At 34.5% G+C, this 22,453-nt stretch overlaps 1 protein-coding gene across 2 annotated transcripts; it reads left to right on the top strand.

Annotated features, from left to right (window-relative positions):
- The first annotated feature begins 1,611 nt into the window (after window positions 1-1,611).
- LOC134647370 (putative glutathione-specific gamma-glutamylcyclotransferase 2) lies at window positions 1,612-19,125 on the top strand. Of its 2 annotated transcripts, XM_063501710.1 has the most exons (3): window positions 1,612-2,135; window positions 9,726-9,761; window positions 17,843-19,125. In XM_063501710.1, the coding sequence occupies exons 1-3, from the start codon at window positions 1,896-1,898 to the stop codon at window positions 18,371-18,373; spliced, it is 807 nt and encodes a 268-aa protein (XP_063357780.1). In that variant the 5' UTR covers window positions 1,612-1,895; the 3' UTR covers window positions 18,374-19,125. The 2 variants fall into 2 exon arrangements, with proteins under 2 accessions (XP_063357780.1, XP_063357788.1); XM_063501718.1 differs by lacking the exon at window positions 9,726-9,761.
- Window positions 19,126-22,453: the final 3,328 nt, after the last annotated feature.

A 22,453-nucleotide genomic window follows, 5' to 3' on the forward strand; every position in this document is an offset into this window, starting at 1 on the left:
TAGCTTGTTGTTCCGATTTTATTGACCTGTGCGGTGAAAATCCTGATGAGGTGCTGCAAAGAATAGTTACTGGAGATGAAACCTGGGTTCATCATTATGACCCAGAGAGTAAACAAGAGTCCATGCAGTGGCACATTAAGGGTTCAGCTCATCCCAAGAAGTTGAAGGTCATCCCTTCAGCTGGCAAGGTCATGGCCACGATATTTTGGGATTGTGAAGGAGTATTACTAATCGATTATAAAGAAAAAGGTGTAGATATCACAGGACAGTACTACGCTAACATTCTACGTCAATTAAAGGATGTAATTAAAGAAAAGAGGCGAGGAAAGTTAACCAAAGGTATTCTGCTTCTGCATGACAACGCCCCCGTCTATACTGCTCATATTGCCAAGGCAGCTATTGTTGAACGTGGGTTTAAAACTGTTACTCACCCACCGTATAGTCCGGACTTAGCCCCCAGCGACTTCTTTTTGCTCCCCAATCTTAAAAAGGATCTGCGTGGAAATAAATTTTCTGACGATGAAGCATTGAAGGCGGCAGTGGAGGAGCATTTTTACACGAAAGATAAAAAATATTTTTACGAGGGATTAAAAAAAATAATTGATCGATCTTTTAAGTGTATGAACATAGGGGGGGAGTATATTGAAAAATAAAAATATCAAACTTTTCGTACTTGTTTGTTTTCATTCTCATACCGAGAATATTTTGAATACCCCTCGTACCATGCTACAAGCTCGTAATAAATATAGGAAATAAGTAATACGTTTTTGTAAGGCGATGGCGGGCTGGCTGGACCTTTTCACCTTTTGGTTGCCTTTTGGCATATACCTAGCTACAATTAGAATATAAAACTACGTTAAAGCGAGGTTTAGACTAATAGCAACAACTTGCATGCAATTCTCATTAAATTCCGGTACATATCTGATCAAACTTTTGAATGCAGTATATGCCTTAGTCGTCGGCAATGTAACGTGAATTGCATGCAAGTTCTTACTAAAGTCTATTTTTTTATTCGGTAGACTGAAATGACATTTCATAGTATGAACATCATGTGTTTTTTTTTACGTTAATTTTTTTTGTATTGTTATTGTGATAACTGATAAAATAAATTATGGTACAACCTTCATAAAGCAGATTCTGTAATAAAGTAGTCCAGCATTGCTAAAATTGAGCAATATAGGTACATTGCTGCACCTGCGTTAATTGTTACCAAATACAATTAAATATACCTATTTATCGATTGAACTCCATGTAAATGAAAACATTTCGAAAATTGCATCAGACAAGACATAAACCAATGAAAATGATTCATTTTGGCAGCGATAGTTAATTGGTCTAAAATAAATTTCAGTATTGCAATACACAAAATACTCAAAAAGAAATAATGGAACGTGGAATCAATAACACCTTGAAAAATCTAATGAAATATACGATATTTGCTTTTTTCTTATACATTTTTACCTTTTAATTCCTACTAGTTTAGTAATCAGAACATTTTGTTCAAGAAATAGTAGAATAATCGTTGAAACAAACATTTATTGTAACATCAGCGTAAACTGAAACGTAACGTAATGTTGCCATGACTGAAAAATCTGCTCTTTATTCGTGTTCCATAAAAAACCTAATGTCAGTTTGCAATCGAACGTCGCTATGGAAAGGCTTAGATCAAATTTATACTCCTAGTGATAGTTTATTATTATTGTAACAACGTACTCAAATTACCAACGATGAGACACAAGTAGAATAAAAACGTGACATTTATATCTGTGATAAATCCCTTCAAACACAGCTTACAATATTATACTTTCTCCACTTAATTTGAAGTCACACGTAGTCGTGAATTTCGCAAGTTGTTTTTGCACTAGTATACTTTCGGCATTAGAGAATAGTTAACGATGGAGAACAGCAATGAAGCCAGTACGAGCAAATGCGAAAGTATTTCCCGGAACCTACTGGATCAGCCACAGAGTTTGGAGGTCATAAAGCCACGAAAGGAACCTTTTTGGGTTTTCGGCTACGGATCGTTGTGCTGGAATCCAGGATTTGAATATAAGCAGAGTGTTACTGGTTACGTGAAGGGGTTTTCCAGAAGGTTTTGGCAAGGGAACACCACGCATCGCGGAACAGACCTTAAGGTATGTATGTATTGTATGAACACTGTATTTGTTTCTTTCAATTAACAACCCGGAAAAAAGCGATCATTGTCACTAGGGCTTGCAAATATTCGAAACTTTCAGATATTCGAATATTCGACTTTTTCTGACGACGTATTCGAATATTCGAATAATTATTCGAATATTATAAAAAATAAGAAAAGGAACGAGAAATCGGTTTATTATCGTTTTATTTAAAAGCTTTTTTCACATATTTCTAAAACTAAGGATATTTGGCAGAAATCCACTTAACTGACTAGATTTTATCATCCTACTATAAGATGCCCACATTTATAAAAACAAGTAAAACGCCAAAATTAGACGTATTTAATATTTCTAGATAAAACTTATTATAAATGCGTCGTTGCGTGAAATAATATAACTTTAACCATCCAAACAGCTAGGTATGTAAGATATTTTTTTAGTAGGTAATTATTTTCCGATTTAAATTAACTTTAATCACTCAGAGGCCTGTAAAAAGGCCTTTAATTTCATTGTATTTTGAATCTTTATTGACTTTATTTGTTTTGGCAAGTTATTATTCCTAATGGTCGGCTAATTATATAATATTGGAATATTTAAGGGAAAAAGTTAGTTGAGTACTGGGTGGATTATTCGTCAGCTAAAGGTGCATGGTTAGATTACCAAGTTGGGCAGGTTTGGTATGATTATATTTGAGTATTGCGATAAGTGGCAAGGTTTAGACTTCAAAAATTCGCTTAACGTACGCTTGTACTGAATAAACAGAATGACCATTTAACTTAAAACTTACGCACCGTAAAAATTACATACTTTTTGATTTCGTTTTCTTTTAAATTGAGTTAGGTTTCACTGTGTTCACGAAGTCTATCGAGAGGAATACAGTAAAAATATTATTTTCTTCGTATTTGGGTACCTACCGTTCCTCATTCACTGTAAATACCCGGAAAACATACAGAAACTGTAACTACAGCGGATGACATAGATTTTTTTATAGTAATAAAAAATATTCGAATATTCGAAACCTGAGCGGCCGAATATTCGAATATCAAAACAGGTCGAATATTCGACAAATTCGAATATTCGAATATTCGAATTGCAAGCCCTAATTGTCACGCACCTTTTATTCGTAAACTCTTTTCTTTACGTCTCTAATTGTGCTAATTTTATTACAATGTTTTTCTTTTTTGTGACAATGAGTGCCATCAAGGAAAATAATTGGAATTACGGTTCCTATATGATTTTTACATTTAAAAATTAGAGCTTAGCATAAATGCATATATAAGTGATCTACACCCATTCTTACTCTCCTAACAATAAAGTTGCTCAGATCAATTTTAATATCTGGCCCGCTTACCTAGTTTTTACAACATACATAAAGCAACATGATAAGATAATCTTTAATAAGAAAACCTAAACTAGCTATATAAATGTATATGCTCACAATAAAACAAAATGCCATAGTTCAATCTTAAGTGTTCTTATTATCATTATGTGTGTATTGCCAATTGATTTAAGTGTTATGGTGTAGACAAGAGGCCAATGGGTCACAGATATTGATAACATGTTTGTTTAATCATCCAGTTTAATGTAATTAGAAATAAATAGATCAAGAAAAGATTTCTAAATTGAGGTTCTAGTCCTGACACATTCTAAATTTTTGTAATAAAATCCATAAATTTTGCTACCATTGTGTACAGTCAGCATCAATAATAGCAGATGAAACAATGCTACAAGAGTATCTGCCATCCTAGAATAATATTCCAAATAGAAATATATTGCAACAGTTTGTGTTCTAAAGTCTAATTTAGCCGTTCTCAAAGTGTGTTCTGTGGAGCATCATTGCTAGGGCACCATAGAGCCTCTGTGGGGGCTCTGCGAGAATACTTGTAACAAGAAAAAAAAGCTTGAGAAATGCTGGTTTAGTGTTCTACATACCAGGGCTAAATATACATAAAATTTAATATAGGTACAATACTAATCACCCATTGAGTGTGCTGAAAATATAGTTTTAGTTAAAAAATTGTGGTAGGTATTTTATGCTTCCATTCTAACAAGTTAGAATGTGAGTTAGGTTGTACACTGTACAACTATGATTTGTCTTTTCAATAATTTTAATGAAAATGAGATGTTAAAAAGTAAACGTGTAATTAAAATAAATACAAAAATAAACAAACTAGCCCACATTGAACCACAACCAGGCGTGAAACTAAAGCCATAATTCACTTAACAACAAAAACTCGCTAGTAGATTGATTGTACTGTTGACACTAAACATATAGATATGGCACCTAACTGTGTTCAACAAATAATCCAATAACAAAGCACTTACTGGAGTTGTATCAACAGAGCGTGTAATGGAAAATTGGTCTCTTCGGGCCCGTGGAGCGAAAATATTCGCGACCAGTAGGGATTAGATGAAATCACACGCTAGAGCGAACTCAGCGAACCCAAAAGGTTATACTTTACACTTAACTTTTTATTCGAGCGAGTTACATACGCTTCAGCGTATCTGTAATATTTTTATAAAATGTTATATGTACCTACCGAACTTTACGCGATCATGTTACCATTTAGTAATGTTCGAACTAGCGATATCCCACTTAAATGCCAAGCACGCAGTTCGTCATTACGTGATCAACGATGTACCAATAATAAGAAAAGTGCTGGAATACGCCAGAATACAATAACTACGAGTAGAGGGTAGAACAATAAAGGTAGGGACAAACTAAACCCACGCAACGCAACCTATTATGCCTACGTTGCGTACGTGGGCTCAGTTTGTGTGGGCTTCCTTAAAATTGTAATTAACATAAAGTTATATGGAACTTTAACTTAAACTTTCATCATCATTATCTTGCCCTTGTCCCACTCACTTGGGGTCGGCGCAACATGTCTTTCTCTTCCATACCTCTCTGTTACCCGTCATCTCATCATTTACTTGCATTCGTTTCATATCATCTCTCACACAGTCCATCCACCTTTTCCTCGGTTTTCCTCACCTTGTACTTCCCTCCACATTCATTCGTAATACCTTTCTCGTCACATGACTTTCATCCCTCCGCATCACATGCCCGTACCATGCTTGCTGGATGTTTAATTTTTAGGCACACCGATGATCTGGTTTTTAAACTCCTTGACACTGGAAAGTAGTGTACCTACTAAAATTATAAAATATAGGTACTTATATATTATGCTTCTCTCAAGTGTGATACACATGGTCTAATAAAACATGGTCTTCTCTTCCCAGAGTGTCACTTGCCTACGTCACAATAACATTGCCACTTTATTTCAACATAACATGTTACATGGGTACATTATATCTATGGTTAATAAGTTCATTTATTTCTTTATAATTTAATAATTTTCATTTATATGTATTTTATCTTAAATTTTACAATAACACGCCATTTTTAATTATTCGTTAGCAATATCTTCCGATTCACAAAAGAAATTTCAGACGTTCGGGTAATTCTGTTTACACTACTGGCAACACAGGATAGCGCTGTCACATTTGACAATCCGCCATTTTGTCCCTGACCGACCGTCCTTGTCGAACGCGTGTTAATTGTTATTTCCTTCTCGCTCAGTGTCAGCAGTCGCAGTGTTTTCCAAACTTTTCACGTCGTAAGCTTCGTAATTAATGTTTTGTTACGAAAATGGTTGGCTGCTCTATTCGGAACTGTAAGAGTAGGAGTGAAAAGTGCAGTATAGATTTGTTTTATTTTACTATGTTTCTACATGAATAACTTAAAATTAATGCCGTTAAAATAATTTTCACTGTTGGTTAAAATTCTCCCACATTTTAAAGTTTGAGAACCTGTAAACAGCATGATGACGTAGGCAAGTGCCAGTTAGGTCATTCGCGAATCTCGGAATAGAGTACCAGGCGGAGTATATTATTATACCATGTGTGATACAGCTCTTAAAGTCATCATTCCACGAAACGACAAATCACGATTTCATTCAGTGTTTTTTTATGAATGATGTAAATCTAACCGTCAATAGGTAATACTTAGGGTTAAAAAATAACACTTATCTAGAGATAAATTTACAAAGAAAATAATAAAAGTAGTCATTGTAGTTACTTAACTTTCTCTATGACTTCACATAAAAAAATACAAAATGGGGCATGGCGGTACGGAACAGGCAGAGTACCTATTTACTATCTGAAAACTAAATCGGTTACTTTTGTTTGTCAATCGTTTATTGAAATTTGTTTGAACGTTGTAGTTTGCAATGTTTTTGCGACGTTGGGTAACTTGGCTTGTGACAAAAGAGCATTGCTTAAAACCAAGAAGTTGAACTGCATCTATTTCGTTAAAATATTACTAGCACAACCGATTGGCACTGCCTATGCCTATCTAATATGATTACAAAATAAGAATCACGAGAAAAGGCGTACTCTTGACTAGATATAGGTATCGCAAACGTTTTCGTCGCTTGCGAAAAAACACGGACAGATTTTATTGTACAGTCGACGTCAAAGATATATTTACAATTGAAAGTTACAAAAAAATCTTTACATTAAAATAAGTTGCCATGTAATGTGACAAGTACTTGTTTACGTGATATATTACAGTTTTATATTTTCACACAATGTGCCCAAAATATGTTTACACTATTTAATCCGTGTAGTTTGCCCCTTTTTATGACGTATGTTCGTTTACATGACAAGTTACAGAATAATATTTACTCTTAATGTACCAAATTAAATTGCATGTAAAGATCTAATGTAATATTTACAATCAACCATACATAAACAGTTTTATACCTCCTGCTAAATAAATATCTTTACAAACATTTGAAAGCTGCATTCTAATTTCAAATAATGACAATCGTCGAAAAGAGTACCATACTGTCAAATGGTCTGTTTGTCTCGTTCGTTTAGATGACGTCAATGCTATGTCGAGTATGTAATTCCGATGTTTACATTTAAACCATTTTCAGTATTTTTGATTTTCAGGGTTTCGTACCCAAAGGTTAAAACCGACCCAATTACTAAACCTCTACTGTCCGTTCGTCTGTCTGTCTGTCACCAGACTGCATCTATCTCACAAATAGTTAAAACTTTCAGACAATGTATTTCTGTGCCGTTAAGTTTAATAACAAATACTAAAATCAGAATAAAATAAATATTTAAGTGGAGCTCCCATACAACAAACGTGATTTTTTGCCAATTGTACAGAACCCTTAATGGACGAATCCGACTCGCCCTTGGCCGGTTATTTTGTAAATGCATAGATACTGAAGAATTATAAGTTAACCCTTTTCGGCGCCATGTCAAACGCAAAAGCTAATATGAATATTCTTAATATGAATTAATGAAAATAAGTAAGAAGGTAAAGAAAATTATAGCAAGGAGGTTTCATAAATAAAAAGTAGGCCAGAATGAAATAGGTGAATTATAAAGAAATTAGTAAATAAACAGGTGAATTGTGTAAATATGTTTTTGTAGCAGAATGCGTAAAAGTTTTTATGCATCATGAAACGTAAAAACAGAAATGTTGCTCTTGACGTGTATCACGTTTGACACATTGAGTGTAAATATTATTCTGTAACTTGTCATGTAAATGAACATACGTCAGAAAAAGGGGCAAACTACATGGATTAAATAGTGTAAACATATTTTGGGCACATTGTGTGAAAATATAAAACTGTAATATATCACGTAAACAAGTACTTGTCACATTACATGGCAACTTTCAATTGTAAATATATCTTTGACGTCGACTGTACAATAATGGTTCTTAACCTCGTATAAGCCTCATAAACCGATTATTTACTGATCAAATCTAAGTAATTTTTCCTGAGGATTACTTAGAATAATCAGCCCTTGTCTAGATACTTCTGTATGACTAGAGCTTTGTTTCATTCATAATGTTATTGGCTAATAATACTGTTGGCACCAGTTCAAAACTTCCACTTTCTTACGAGACGAATGCGATGCATAAGATGCATTATATTTTTACACACTTGAGGACAAAGGGTGTTACGGCCGCCACAAAACCCGCGACCTTAACTTAAAATTATCATTTAAATTAGGTCAGTCTTGCGTTCTTGGTGACTCATCTTTGACACCTGTTTCGGCTTTGTCATAAGCTTATATGGGTATTGGGAATTGCCGGTTAATATAGTTTTGGCCAAATCTCTAGTGGATTGCGTATTTTGGCAGTCCCTCTCAAAACCCAACATCGCATAATTATGCCAAATAGGTAGATATATCTGATGGCGACTATACATACATAATTTATTAGTTTTATTTTAATATAAAACCAGCGTAATCGATATCTGTTGTTGCCAATTTCAAAGTTTTCAATTACTGCGCTGTTTCGAATATGCATGTCAAAACCAAAGACACGTCAGTAGTTCAGAAACCGGATTTTATAGAAACCAAGCTTTTTTCCAAGTATTATGGTCTTGTAATTTTAATCGTTTCTTACGCACACTGGGAAATTTCCACAAATTATCGTATGGCTGCTTAAAATTTTGTTATTGTAAAATACACTTACTATTGGATTTTAGTCTGAATATTTTATACGATTGTATGCAATGAACAAATGCTTGACAAAGGTACTAAACAATTGATTTAAAATGACCTGTATAACGATGGTTACGAAAATATAGGACCCAAAATGTATGATTTTCATAATGCCAAAGTAGTCTCATGCTTCGGTATCTTCTATTCTAATGTAAATGCGAGGAGCCTTTTGTAGTCATAATAAAAACTACACAAACTCGTGCCACAATATAGCCAAACAGGTGGTGGCAATGAATCATTACATTAACACATAGGTACGTGTGTACACAGGTTGACCCAATTTGAACAATAAACTAATTTAAATAGTTCTCATTAGGCTTTGATAACTGGTTTTATTTTATTATACATAATAACATTTACCATTTACATGTAGGTACGCCAGGTGTTGATGCATCCTTTTTACCACGTACGAGTATCATATCATTACAAATAGGTACAATTATTGTAAATACGAAAGTTAGTATGTGGTTACATACCTCTTACTAACTATTATAGTAAGGTAAAGCAAGGTGCATAAGGTAAAAAGAAAGACACCGTGAGTTGGGTTTTCAGCAATACCGTAATCTTCCAATTAACTTCGCCAACCCACCTCGATTAAAATGGGTTCATTGAGCCATGATTACATGCGGTAAATTAATGATTAAATTATTGTTGAAACGGTATGTTTGGAAAAGCTTTACAATTTTTACTTAGTATGTTGCATTTACGTAACTATTTATTTATGGAATCGCGAGTATTGGCCGGAGAACACGCTACTATCACATGATACCGCTGAACCATATTACAAACTGACAGCGGAAATACCGTGAACTAATAAAAACAGCAGATAACTTCATTAATGTATAGACGGTGGCGCCCTCGTTAAACGCAAAGCTATATTTTTTAACAACGCGTATTTCTGTAAACATTTGGCAGGTATGTGTGCGTCAAATGGAATGGACTAAAATAGGTACGACACCTTGAATGAAAACGATTTCAAATTAATCCCAAAGCAGTTTTTTTTTTTCATACATGTTAATTAAAATTACTTAACTGTGTTTTTTTTTGTTGCAGCCGGGTCGCGTTGCTACGCTTATAGAAGACCAGGAAGTGAGTATATTTATATTCAAAATAATCCTCGTCCACACTAAGCGTTCCGATATTTTTAGCATTTCTGTGTCAGGTCTACGGCTACATAAATCACTGCAAGATTGAAAGCAGCTGGACGCGTCCTAATTGAACATCCATAGTATCTTCATTTCGAAACGCAATAGGTTAATAATACCTATCTGAAGTGTAAATCTGGCTCAGGTTTACATAAATAACGTAAGGTTAATTAAACCTAGCAAACAACCAATTTAAATAATAAAAAAAATACAAAGTACCTAATATTTATGAAGTATATTTCCATGTTTCGGCCTGAGTAGCAGAGATGTACAAAATGGTTTTAAAAAAGCATTTAAATACAAAATGCAAAATACTTTTCAGATTTACTATTTCAAATGCAAAATACCAAATAGTTTTGCGTTTTGTATTTCAAATGCTAAATGCAAAATAGGTATTTTCAAAATACTTTTTCAAAATAAAATACCTTTTGAGCAAATCTCAGATATTTTTATTTATTTTAGGTATTTATCATGAGAAATAGAGACACAATGCCGAGCCGAACAAAAACGTCTAATATCATGGCATGGCACCTTATGCATGACATTTTGGTCATATTTATCAGTACGCGTATCAATAAATTCTGTTATGGTATTAATAATAGTCCGTCGGTTCCTCTCTCTGCGGCCCTGACCACCGGCAGCTTGGGCCCTGCCCCGCTGCTGGCGGCACCCTAGGTTAGGTTTTTTATAATGTGTTTATAATATTTTTTTATATTATTTTTGTAAGTGTTTTTATATTTTAATTTTATATACATATTGTAAAAAACCAACCTAAGAAGAAAAATAAATAAAGGAAATAATACTCACTTAAAATAATGTAAAAAACTAGACTAACGAAAAGAGAGCCATGGCTCCATTTTGTGACTTGTGTGGCCATTTATTTCGGTTGATTGTGCATCTAGTTCTTATTTTATTATTATTACACTTTTCTTTTATTAATTAACAACTGGACTGGTATTGTTAAAAAGTGAAAAAAATCAGTTTTTATTTATTACGCTTTTTAACAATACCAGGGGGCCGATTTATGAATTTCGATCGCTCGATTTCGTCACTCGAAAATCGGTGGAAAACGGCGAGATGCTGATTTTTGAAATACGAGCGATATAAATTGTGAATTTAGTGGTATTGACCACTAGTTTTTGATTCTATTAGTAGAATTTACATGCCTAGTAGTGGAGATATTACTGAACGAAATCACGAAATCGAGCTGTCGAATTTCAAAAATCGGCCTCCTGGCGCTGGCGCCAGGCGCTAGCAGGCGCCTTTATCGGTCAAATTCCGCAATACAAGCGTCATTCGTTCATTTCATTTTGTTTGACTGGTAATGTTGGCTAAACTTAATCACAAAGTATTTTGCATTTTGAAATGAATATTAAAAATGCAAAATACGTCTCGAAAAGTATTTCAAATAAAATACAAAATGGTTTTTACTAAAAGGCATTTAAATGCAAAATACAAAATAGGTATTTTGCATTTTGTATTTGCATTTTAAATAGAAGTATTTCAAATAAATCGCATCTCTGCTGAGTAGACATTTTTACAGCCACTACAGCCAGCTTTAAGTCACTAACACGAATGCTGTTTTGTTATTTTAGCCCTGACAACAAGTCTTTTCACCGAGCTAGGCAACACGGGTTACATGATTTTTATCTGAAAATAGCATGATAAAACACTTTAACTTTATCTAGCCTTAATAATATGAGCACGCGCTATATATATGCTATATCATATCTATAGAAACATCTAGTTCTGTATTATTTTATATTGTATGTCTACGGTCTAATACATAATAAGAATTTCCTACCCACTTGTGTAGACATTGTAATCCAAACTGCAAACATTGGCCATTCAAATATTCGACTTACCTATGTTTCCGTATCCGTACCCGAGAATCCTTAAAGAAACTATTACTTAGACTTCGCTGTTGGTTTTCAGCCTGTTATCGAGCTGTATTTAATTACCTATACTAGGCAAAAATCAGAATGTGTAGATCATCTGATTTCACTACAACAATAAATAACATAAAATTAAATTTCATTAAAAATAACGAGAGCCATCATATAACACACAAGTCGTAATTGTCATAATTTGTTTTTGAACAATTGAGAACATGCGTAAACGATCTTATCACAATCACATCGAGATCGTAATTACAATTTTTTTCTCTTTGGTTGCAGCGATATCTTAAACAGATATCTTACTGTATTGTGTGAAGAAACAGAATTTTACTTATTACGTTTGATACGCACTTGAATGTTTTTATTAATCAGTTATGAATACGTAAAGTTTTCGTTCTCAATTCTTATTGTAACGTTTACCTATTTTAAATATTTCATGCTTATTTTATGTGTACCTTATCATAAGGCAGCCGAGCCGTGATAATCTTTAGTTTATTATTGCGTATTATCATTGTTTTCAGTAACGACATTCTGACTGGTTTATAAATTAAAAATAAACACAATTTCATAATTGCTTTCATGGTTTACCTCGGCATGCTCTGTAGATTTATTTAAAGTAGGCTGGTACTTTCTCAACTTTCACAATCTTCTGTTTCAATGATTGCGTCCTAAATTCGCCTATCCGCTACCTGCAATATTCTAGGGGTCATTCATCATTGATGGATGATTTACTAATGATTAAGAGACTTTGTCTACTTGCCGACTTGTCTTTGGCCCTCGCCGCCTCGTTTAAAAATATTAAGATCTAATATTGTGACCCAATTGTCATTAACCTTAGTCCTATTATTTCAAATTGGGAAGAAATCAACTGATGACATAAATTGTATTTAAAAAAATACTATTAAAAGGAAAGAACCTTTATACAACTTTTATTTATTTATTTAACAGTGTAAACTATAGACCAACTCCGACTGACTGAAGAGACGGAGGCTGACAATTGTAAAGGTGCTGTGAATAATTACGACTGCTTATATATACTAAAAACCTGTCGTATGTGATGAATATAAATACATAATAATTACCATGTCTGTTTTTATCACCACAATAATATTATGGGAAAATTGGCACAGCTATAAGATAAACCAGTCTAGACGATAAAAGGTATTTTTGTAACAACTCATAAAAATGCGATTTCATGGTTTTATTGATTTTATCTCTAATAACAATATAGCGGAGTTATGAGTCTTATTATGCAAAGTTATTATTTCGGTGTTATTGAATATACTTAAACAGAAACGTGCATGCAAACGGCGTAACCTTAATTAATTACGTTTCAATTTTTTTTAACTCATAACGGAGAAAAATTATGTAACTATATAATCTTACCTTGAAAGGAAACATTTAGTCTTTTGATAAGTTACTCTTTGCGAGAGTGATGCTAATTAAACGAAATTTATTAATATAGCATTTAATTTATTACACTAAATATTTTCTTAAAGTACTTATTATTTTTCAGCGAATGTCCTTGAACGTTACTCGTGCTAACATTTATTACGATACCGTTTCATACCATACATGTTTTGCGTATGACGGGTATTTAAAGCATGTGCCAATAGTATCGGATTGTCATAGAACTGCGCTTTCTGAATGTGACGCATCGGTAACACGTGTTGGTATATAAACACTTGTTTACAGTAAACAAATACTCTACCTATACAAATAGATAGTAATACTATTATAGCCACTTTAACACTGCTGGTGTATGTATACATTGTAATATTCGCGCTATAGCGCGATAAAGTACCCGTCCCTTTCTATTATAAAGTGGTGCTAGAAAAAGGCGAAAGTCTAGCATGGTTTGATTTGCAGTTTGGCAATAATAAAGAGTTCAATAACATATACCAATTGATTCAGCTTTCTGCCACGGGTTCACGAGGGTTACACGATCCCGCCAATTTTGCCGAAAGTGCAATGGGAATATGTGATTTTCTCCTTCTACAATCAGGAAATAAATCAAGCCATAATTCCTGCGGGGGATTTCGTTCTATTTGTAGTCCAGCTAGACTAGTCATATAACGAAGATCTAAAGATGAATCGTGTTTCGCATAAAGGAATTTAGTTATTGCCGCTCAAATTGCATCCGGCAATTTTCCATTCGTTCAACTCGTCCTCGCCACATTTGGCCACATAGGTGTCTCTAGCGATCAGAAGATCTACCGCGAAAACGAAAATTGACATTTTCTTATCTGCCTCTCTTTCGCTCTTCCATATTTGTGCCACAGACAGGCAAATAAAGATATATTGCCAATGATATATTTTTGCAGAAATTAGTAATTTCTCAATTATCCTCATTGTTCGGTTGTGAGGTTATTCATACTGTATGATTTTACACTGATCCGGCAACATCCAGTTGCTAACAACCGATAACCTGAGTGAGTGACTTCGTATCAATTATTTACATTTTACGCTTACGTCAATCGATTTATTATTTGTTATGACTTCCTTGAATAATTTTATGTTACTTGTAATCCTCTTTATGTTGTTATATAAACATCGTTCTGTGGTTATATCATCGTTCGAAGTGTCAATCTATTTTTTTAAATGATTTTCTTTATAGTTATATTATGACACATTCTTACTATTGTTTCCTACACCTTTAAATAAAAATATAACCTTGACTATTTTACAATTGTTTAAATAAATCTTGATTTTCAAGTACCTACCCAATATTGTACATTGAAATAATGAAACTATGCCCTCGTTATGCCTGAATGATATCATTATTATGGCATGAATAAGATACGAGTATGAAACATACCAAATTGTTAAACAAAACGTAATTATTATGTGATCCCTAGGTCACTTATGTTATTGTTATAAAACAATGGGGGTACCTATATATGGCACAGTAGATATTGTTAACACCATTACTTATTGATTGTTCTGAGATAATAACTTCCTCTGGGTATTTGAAGTATTAATTAATTACGTAATTAAGTACCTACTTAAGTAGGTATGTAATGTACCTATGTATTCTTCGATTGTACTGAAACGATATTGTGATTGCTCTCGGTACTGTCAAGTTACATAATATTTTATGTTATTAAGAACTTAATCAGAATTAAGGATTGTTATTTACCAAGATGTTATTCTGGATTCTTCTTACTTTCATGAGCAATCGTTTTTATAGGTACCTAGTACGTTAAGGTACGTAGGTATTAGATCTCTTGATGTCTAGAATCTTATAGCTATACGATACCATATTGTTGGTTTAGCTATCAGACATTCTGTCGCGCCGTCTTGAAAGTCTGTCCATCAACAATATCAACATGATATATTTTGTAACAAAGTTCTATTCTAGACATTATCGGTATCTGTCGTATCGGGGGCGATACTGTCTTTCAAAACCCAACTAATACATAATGGTACATGACAATTTCCTGCGGTGCTTTTGTCCTTACTAACTCTCTTTTTACCTACATATAATTATCGATTTATGTGATTTTCCTAACACTGTCTGTGTTTATCTGATCGCTAATTCGCCACTTGTGACATTCACGTGGCATAATGGAAATATTATTTACTCATAATCTTATCTTAATATGCTGAACATGTCAACAGATCATTCTAACTCTACTAACATTGATTGATCCCTTGGAGATTATTCCGTGCCAGATTTGTTATAAAAGTGATTAATAACAAGCTATTTCCATTTGTTTTTACCTACTTCGCATTTCCCGAAGCCTCGTTGTCAGGAAAAGGAATACACCGGTACATGCAAAGGTCAAATTGCAATACCTGACCCCCTATTCTACACACTAGATAGTATTAGTATCTCTCTGTGTCCTGTTTTATTGTAACATTATTGTTGCATCTTTCTCTCCATAATTGCAGGCGGGAAATCTGGTAATATATATACCAGTACGTCCTCCTTATCACTGTTATCAGAACAAAAGGTTCTGGGTCCTGATCTTTGTTCACGACATATCGAATCTACTCACAAGTCACAACATACCTACTCATTCGCGCGACGATATTTTGTTACCAAGAGAGAATTCTTCTAGGTTTTTAAGGATAATCTCGTTTATTAATCATCTTTGAAGTTGTTTTATATTGTTACCGGACGTCAGTGCTTAAATACTAATTAGTTAATTCAGAGACTATGACTTTGTGACAAATACCTTTACCTAGTTATCATGGTTTAGACATACCCTGCTAACAATATCTAGATATAGCAAAAATGTTCAATTCAATTCAATTCTAAAATAATTTATTCAAGTAGGCTTAATAATGAATTAATAAGCACTTTTGACAAGTCATACAAAGTATACGTAAATATTACAATGATTGATTAAAACAGAAAATAATAATATTAAAAAACAATACAATTCGTAACAATTAACAATAAATAAAAAGACCATGTCAAACACAAAAAAAAAGAATAAAAGTCAACAGAAACAATATAAATAATAGAAGTGAGTAAGTCAGCTCAGTCCCAGGCAGACTATTAAAAGGTTATATTTCACAAATTCACGGACATTGTCAAGAGGTGAGTGATACGATCGATGATTATTTCGCCTGCGCATGCATTTTGCATCAATCATATGCATTGATACTTCCACACGTGATACTTATTTGTTTGTAACGTGACTAACTTATTTAGCTACTACTATAAACCACGTGGCAGATTTATCTAATATTTGCAACTAAGTTGCAAAATCCTTGATAAGTATCTGTAAGTGGCTAAGTGCTATTTACTCGTAATGTTCAAGTATTCGAATCGAATATCGTTAAATAAGATAAGCTACGACTAGATAAGTCTTTGTGACGCTGGTATATACCTATACATGATATATTGGTGTATAATAAGTATTTGACTTTACAGTTATATTTCAGGGATAAGAGCAATAATACATTAAGCCCAAACAATATATGTATCTACATAACATAGATACAAATGATACAATACATATCTCTGAACCTCTGAATAGGATTCCGATCTTAATACTAATAATTATACCAAATTGTATAATTTTTTGAACTTTAGTCACCTTGTTTTCTTGTAATATTACGTACACACTGTCGTCATAAAAAAATTGTAAACACTGATATCTATTTTAATGTTTTTTTTTATATTCACCTATTCACAGTATTCACACGTAAAACGTCAATATATAGGTACATATGAGTTTAAGCTCTCTTTATATTAGGTAACTTAAAATGTTGAATGCTTCGTGTTCGTGTGAACGAAATTGTTGTCTGTACAGTCATATATTTACATTTGAATAAACAGCTGCGTTTTTACAGTTGGTACCATTTCGCGAATACTGTTATCACGCGCACGCGCGCAGTGCGAGGCCTGAATTAAGGTCACTCACATTTTTCATGATATAAATTGTCATTTTATTTCCGTAGTCATTCACACGTATAAAGAATTAGGTTAAGTCTGCTATTGCGCGCAGAGTTTTTAAATAAAGTTTCCCCATTTATCTAAATTGGGAAACTTTACATACATTATATAAATCAGACATCTGTGCCTACAGCAAAGCATTTTTTTAGATCAGACCAAAAATAATAAAAGTATCGCCCGCAAATTAATATGTAAGTATGCTCAAAATACTTTTTACAACATTAGTCGCGTGTTAAAAGTATTTTAAGCCTTCCTTGAAAATACTCGTACAGTCGTTTTCTATCAAACATTTCCTTCATCTAATTCCTTAAAGTAAATTCTCCCATCATTGAGACTAGGTAACATATAGACAGTATTTTCAAACCAACCGGTAAATAATTGTGGCCACACTGAGGAAGTTAGAAACTATAAAGCAAAAAGCGAAGCAATCGTTTACAAACAAATTCAGTTTCGATCAAATTGCCTAAACACCCATTTGTCATGGTTAATCAAGTTATATTCAGTTGCACCGACCTGAATGCCGTAGGTACTTATCTAGAAATTGTTTCTACGTACCAGTAATTGCCTTGTATAAGTACTTATATCGTAAAAACTAAATCTAAGAATCAATGCCATTAGGGATTTAATTGAATTTCTTACAAAACTAGTAAAACCATAATAAATTTTATATATGAATGTGTTATTTACGAACTAACATGATCTTTTCTTTGATTCCAGGGTATCACCTGGGGCAAAGCATTCCTAGTTGCCGCCGACAACAAGGCTGCCCTGCCCTACCTCAGCACAAGGGAGTGCCAGCTCGGAGGCTACCGGACGTACACCGTCAACTTCCACGCTCGCCCATCATTCCTTCCCTCAAGCTCCACAAACGAGAAAAAAGACGCAGTTCTATATATCGCAGTCCCGGAAAACCGGCACTGGCTTGGCGCTGCTCCTTTACCAGACATCGCGAAACAAATTCTCGAATGCTCCGGATCCTCCGGCTCCAATGCCGAATACCTTTTGAGGCTAGCTGACTTCATGAGGGAAGAGATACCTGAAGCTTTAGACGACCATCTGTTTTCATTAGAGAGGCTCGTCAGAAAGTTTGCTTCCGATATGAAGATTTGCTTAAGAACCTTGATGGGAGGAGACCAGGATGTGGAAAATGTGGAGGTATCGGAAGAGAAGGAAGCGACGGCGGTTGTCTCCAGCTACCAGTTTGCTTCGAGAATTCCCGAGAAGAAGTTGCGTTGCGTAAACATGTGATGAGTGCTCGATTGTATGGTAATTAGGTATGTTGCTTTAAGCTCAAACGAGTATGATATGGAATGAATGAGGTGCTAATGCCAAACATATGTGCGACTATGCTTTGAAAATGTATGACATGTTTGAATGGATGGAATGGATACACTCTCTTTTTTAATAAATCTTCCGTAATTGTATGTGATATTCATGTCTTTTGTTAGGTATATTATGTTTCCCAGGAAGGTATCGTGACAGCTAGCAAAACATGCCATTGTTATACAATTACAATAGCCAATTTCTTAAACATTTAAACCGTTGACCATCTGTACAATAATGTTATGTTCCCAAAACACTGAATGGATACAATCTTGTTAGGTTTAAGTTAGACTACAAATCAACTAAACTGACCAAAAATATTAAATTGACAAGTATTATGTTATGAATCTAGATTAAGGCTAAGATTATTTTGTGATTATTTTATAAAGTGATGCTAATTTGTTTTCTGTTATATGAAGTTATGTTTGTTATATTATGTCATTACCATTAAAAAAACTATTTAATTGATGCATAAGAATTACATTGCTAGAATTTTATACTTTGTGATTTAAGAACAAAATGCTCTTAAAGGGCTGAATTTGTACGTCGTGTAATTTTTGAACTAGTATTTTGTATGTTCGCAACGTTCACTAGCATAATTTTGATATGAACAATTTGTATGACAATGTAAGGCAACGCCATAATTACAACGACAAAAATAAATGTATGAATTAAAACATGTTCGGTTTCATTTCTAATTAAAAACCTTACGTATGTAAGATTAAGATTAACGTCCTAAGTCCTAGTGGTCTACTGCTAATGAGTAATGACCAAATAGATGACACCCTGTGGTCACCTCTGTTGACATAAAGGTGACATGTACTGGGACTTTGACAAGCTTTCTGTTGTCAACCTTACCTAATCCTAAGGGTAACATTCCATTTCTGACCGCACCTTCACTACTGGTACTGAACGCGTCGCTGTTACTGTCAATTTCCATAGTAAAATGAACAGTAGTGCAGCTGCCGTTGGAAATGGACAGTCACCTTTATACCTATACACAACGAAATCGGGTGACATTATATTAATACTACGATAATTTATAGTCTGAACAATCCTAGTTTCCAAATCAACCCTTTTCGTAGTTTGTAACTACACTTTATTAGGGGGTCGCATTAAATTAATGACGAGTTTAGTCTGTGGTTTAGTACGAGTTCGTACATTTTGCTACTAAACGGAAGTAGCCGTAGCAGATGCAATACAACCAAACGCTGGATATTCATTTTTAGGGTTCCGTACCCAAAGGGTAAAAACGGGACCCTATTACTAAGACCGTCCGTCCGTCCGTCTGTCACCAGGCTGTATCTCACGAACCGTGATAGCTAGACAGTTGAAATTTTCACAGATGATGTATTTCTGTTGCCGCTATAACAACAAATACTAAAAACAGAATAAAATAAAGATTTAAGTGGGGCTCCCATACAACAAACGTGATTTTTGACCGAAGTTAAGCAGTCGCGAGGGCGGGGTCAGTACTTGGATGGGTGACCGTTTTTTCCTTGTTTTGCTCTATTTTTTGTTGATGGTGCGGAACCCTCCGTGCGCGAGTCCGACTCGCACTTGGCCGGATTTTTTAAGTAGTAAGTAGGTACTAATTGCAATTGCCAGTATCTGTTATAAAAAGCGCGCGTGTAAATTGCTACGATTACAACCAGATGGCGTTTCTTACAAAAAATAACATAATGTAACATGAATGAGGATACGTCCTACAAGACGCAGTATGGCGCGCAATTTAAAAATGGTTTATCCTTTAACTGACAAAGAGTCCGAGAGGAACATACTATTTTCCGCCCCCGTTTTTTAACCTTTTGGCCGCCGGACCTAGTCCGCAAAGACGCTCACTCACACGCCAGAGTAAATTTTAAGTAAACAACTAATAAAAAGTTTAGGGATTGCAAATAGTGATATCGATATTTACAATTTATGGTAAAAATCTTCTCAATTTGGCTTTGTTCTTACCCAACTTTAATTTATTTCGAAATTGCCAAAAATTTACATATTTTTTTACACACGACAATGTTAAAAATAAAGGTCTTTATCATTAAAAACAACTATTAAACAATATCGATTCATGACGTAATATCACTGCACTAGGCTGTACGAGAAGTCTTTTATACATGCCAACGGCGCGCATGGACTGGCCGCAGTGCAGACCGACAAGGACTGTTTCCGCGCGGATTAAGTAATAATAGTCTCTAGGTCAACGGCGTAAGCGCTCGTCGGTACGTAAACTTCATAAGCGTAACGTTAGAGCCGCGCATAGTGTGTCGATAATATAAATGTACCGGAACTGCATTGGGGCAAATTACACGTGGGTTGAATTGTCAATGAGTGAAGAACAAGAATATTTATTCAGTCATTTATTAATGTAATAGTTTGCAAAACAATTTAATAGTAGCATACGTAGCTTTACTTTATATCCTAACTCCTTATCAACGAACAATTCGGAGTTTTTTTACTTAAAAAATAATCAGCTGTCCTTTTTCGGTTTGGTTCCTGTGTCTTTCGGTTCGAGTGAACAAAGAAAATTTTAAGGGTTATAAACCGTCACATAATAAACGCTCGGCGCGCGGCGCGTCCTTTGTTCCTACGTGTGATTTAAAACAGTGTGGTATTTTTGTACACTTGAACACGTGTGCGTGACTAAAAATATGCATGTGAAAATTGTAATCATCTTTAATTTAAAATGACTCACTGCAGGGGTATCACTCCCCACTACACTATCATGTCAAAATTAATCATTTGTTCTGCAAATAGACCACAAGGACAGATTTACTTGTCTGACTCTACTATCTACAGCTGAAGAAGCTCCCTGAACTTCAGCTATAGTTATGCCTGTCTCTCTCTCGTTTTACGTAATCTAGTTACTAGTTACCACCAATTGGCATTTAACAAGTGTTCAAATGCTTAAATAAAACGAGATTTGCGATTTGATATTTATTTTGAATATTCTCATATCGAGTTAACATTCCCATCCCTAGCTGTCTTGTATACAAGACAACGGCGACGAGGAACATGAAAAACGTTGAAAACTGGAGCAAATTTTTTGATAGCCTTATTATAAAAGAATGTATTTACATATAATAGCTGCTTTAAATGGATTTTTTTAAACAAAGACCTAAAACATTAAAAAGAGTGTAAAAAAAATTACAATTGATATTTTTTTCACATTTACCGAGCGGTTGAATTTGTGTCTTGTATACAAGACAGCGGCGACAGTGTACCGTTCTATCGTTGTCTTGTATACATGCCAACGGCGCTCAAAGGGTTAATTGTTCACTTTACTTCCTACCGTTCCAAAGGCACCGTAAGTGACACTAGAAAACTCGTTAAATTTTTCAGTTACCTACCGTAGCTAATTAGGTACACGTGCTTTCTTACTGCACCAATGACTTGCCATGTACAAACATAGTTACACGAAAGACCAAGGTGCGTTTGCGTTTGAAAACTCTGCAAACGTGCTACTTAGGTACTGACTATTAGTGGCATGACTAACGGGTTTTAAAATCAACAAGGGCCGTATTGTGAAGTTTAGGAAGGAGGGTCACTTTATATTTCCTCCTTTACGTTCAGGCGCCAAGTCGGGGCTGAAATGCATGTTGGTTTCTAGTAGAAGGCAGCTTGATTTAATTTTTAAATATAGTCTCACGTAAAAAAGTCTCAGCCCGTATTTAACTAAAATAACTTTACCGAATGCCTCTCGGTCTTGTGGTATATAATAGTGGTCAAGCCCTATTAAGTTTTTTTTTTCATATGTCGTGACCAATGCAGACAATGCAGTGAAGCACTTTTGGAAACTAAGGTCATATAGGCTATTGATAATGTAAGTTTGGAATAGTTGGATGTAAAGAAAATGGGCGATACTGGGATTGGGAGGAGACTATTAGCGGACACCTGCCCGTGAGCATTAGTCTCGAAATTGTGAAAGACAGGTTGTGACTCGCCAACTCATTGAGTGCCCCACAATGGCCGCACGCAGTGCGACAACAGAGTAACACTTGAGAG

This window comes from Cydia amplana, chromosome 1 (assembly GCF_948474715.1).
Source record: "Cydia amplana chromosome 1, ilCydAmpl1.1, whole genome shotgun sequence".
In the NCBI taxonomy this organism is placed as follows: Eukaryota; Metazoa; Arthropoda; class Insecta; order Lepidoptera; family Tortricidae; genus Cydia; species Cydia amplana.

What these genes read in the sequence shown, in the direction of transcription:
- LOC134647370 (XM_063501710.1), top strand. Translation starts at nt 1,896, where the DNA reads ATGGAGAACAGCAATGAAGCCAGTACGAGCAAATGCGAAAGTATTTCC. An exon ending in ATCGCGGAACAGACCTTAAG is followed by an intron (nt 2,136 to 9,725) that starts GTATGTATGTAT and finishes TTTTTGTTGCAG; the next exon opens with CCGGGTCGCGTTGCTACGCT. An exon ending in CGCTTATAGAAGACCAGGAA is followed by an intron (nt 9,762 to 17,842) that starts GTGAGTATATTT and finishes CTTTGATTCCAG; the next exon opens with GGTATCACCTGGGGCAAAGC.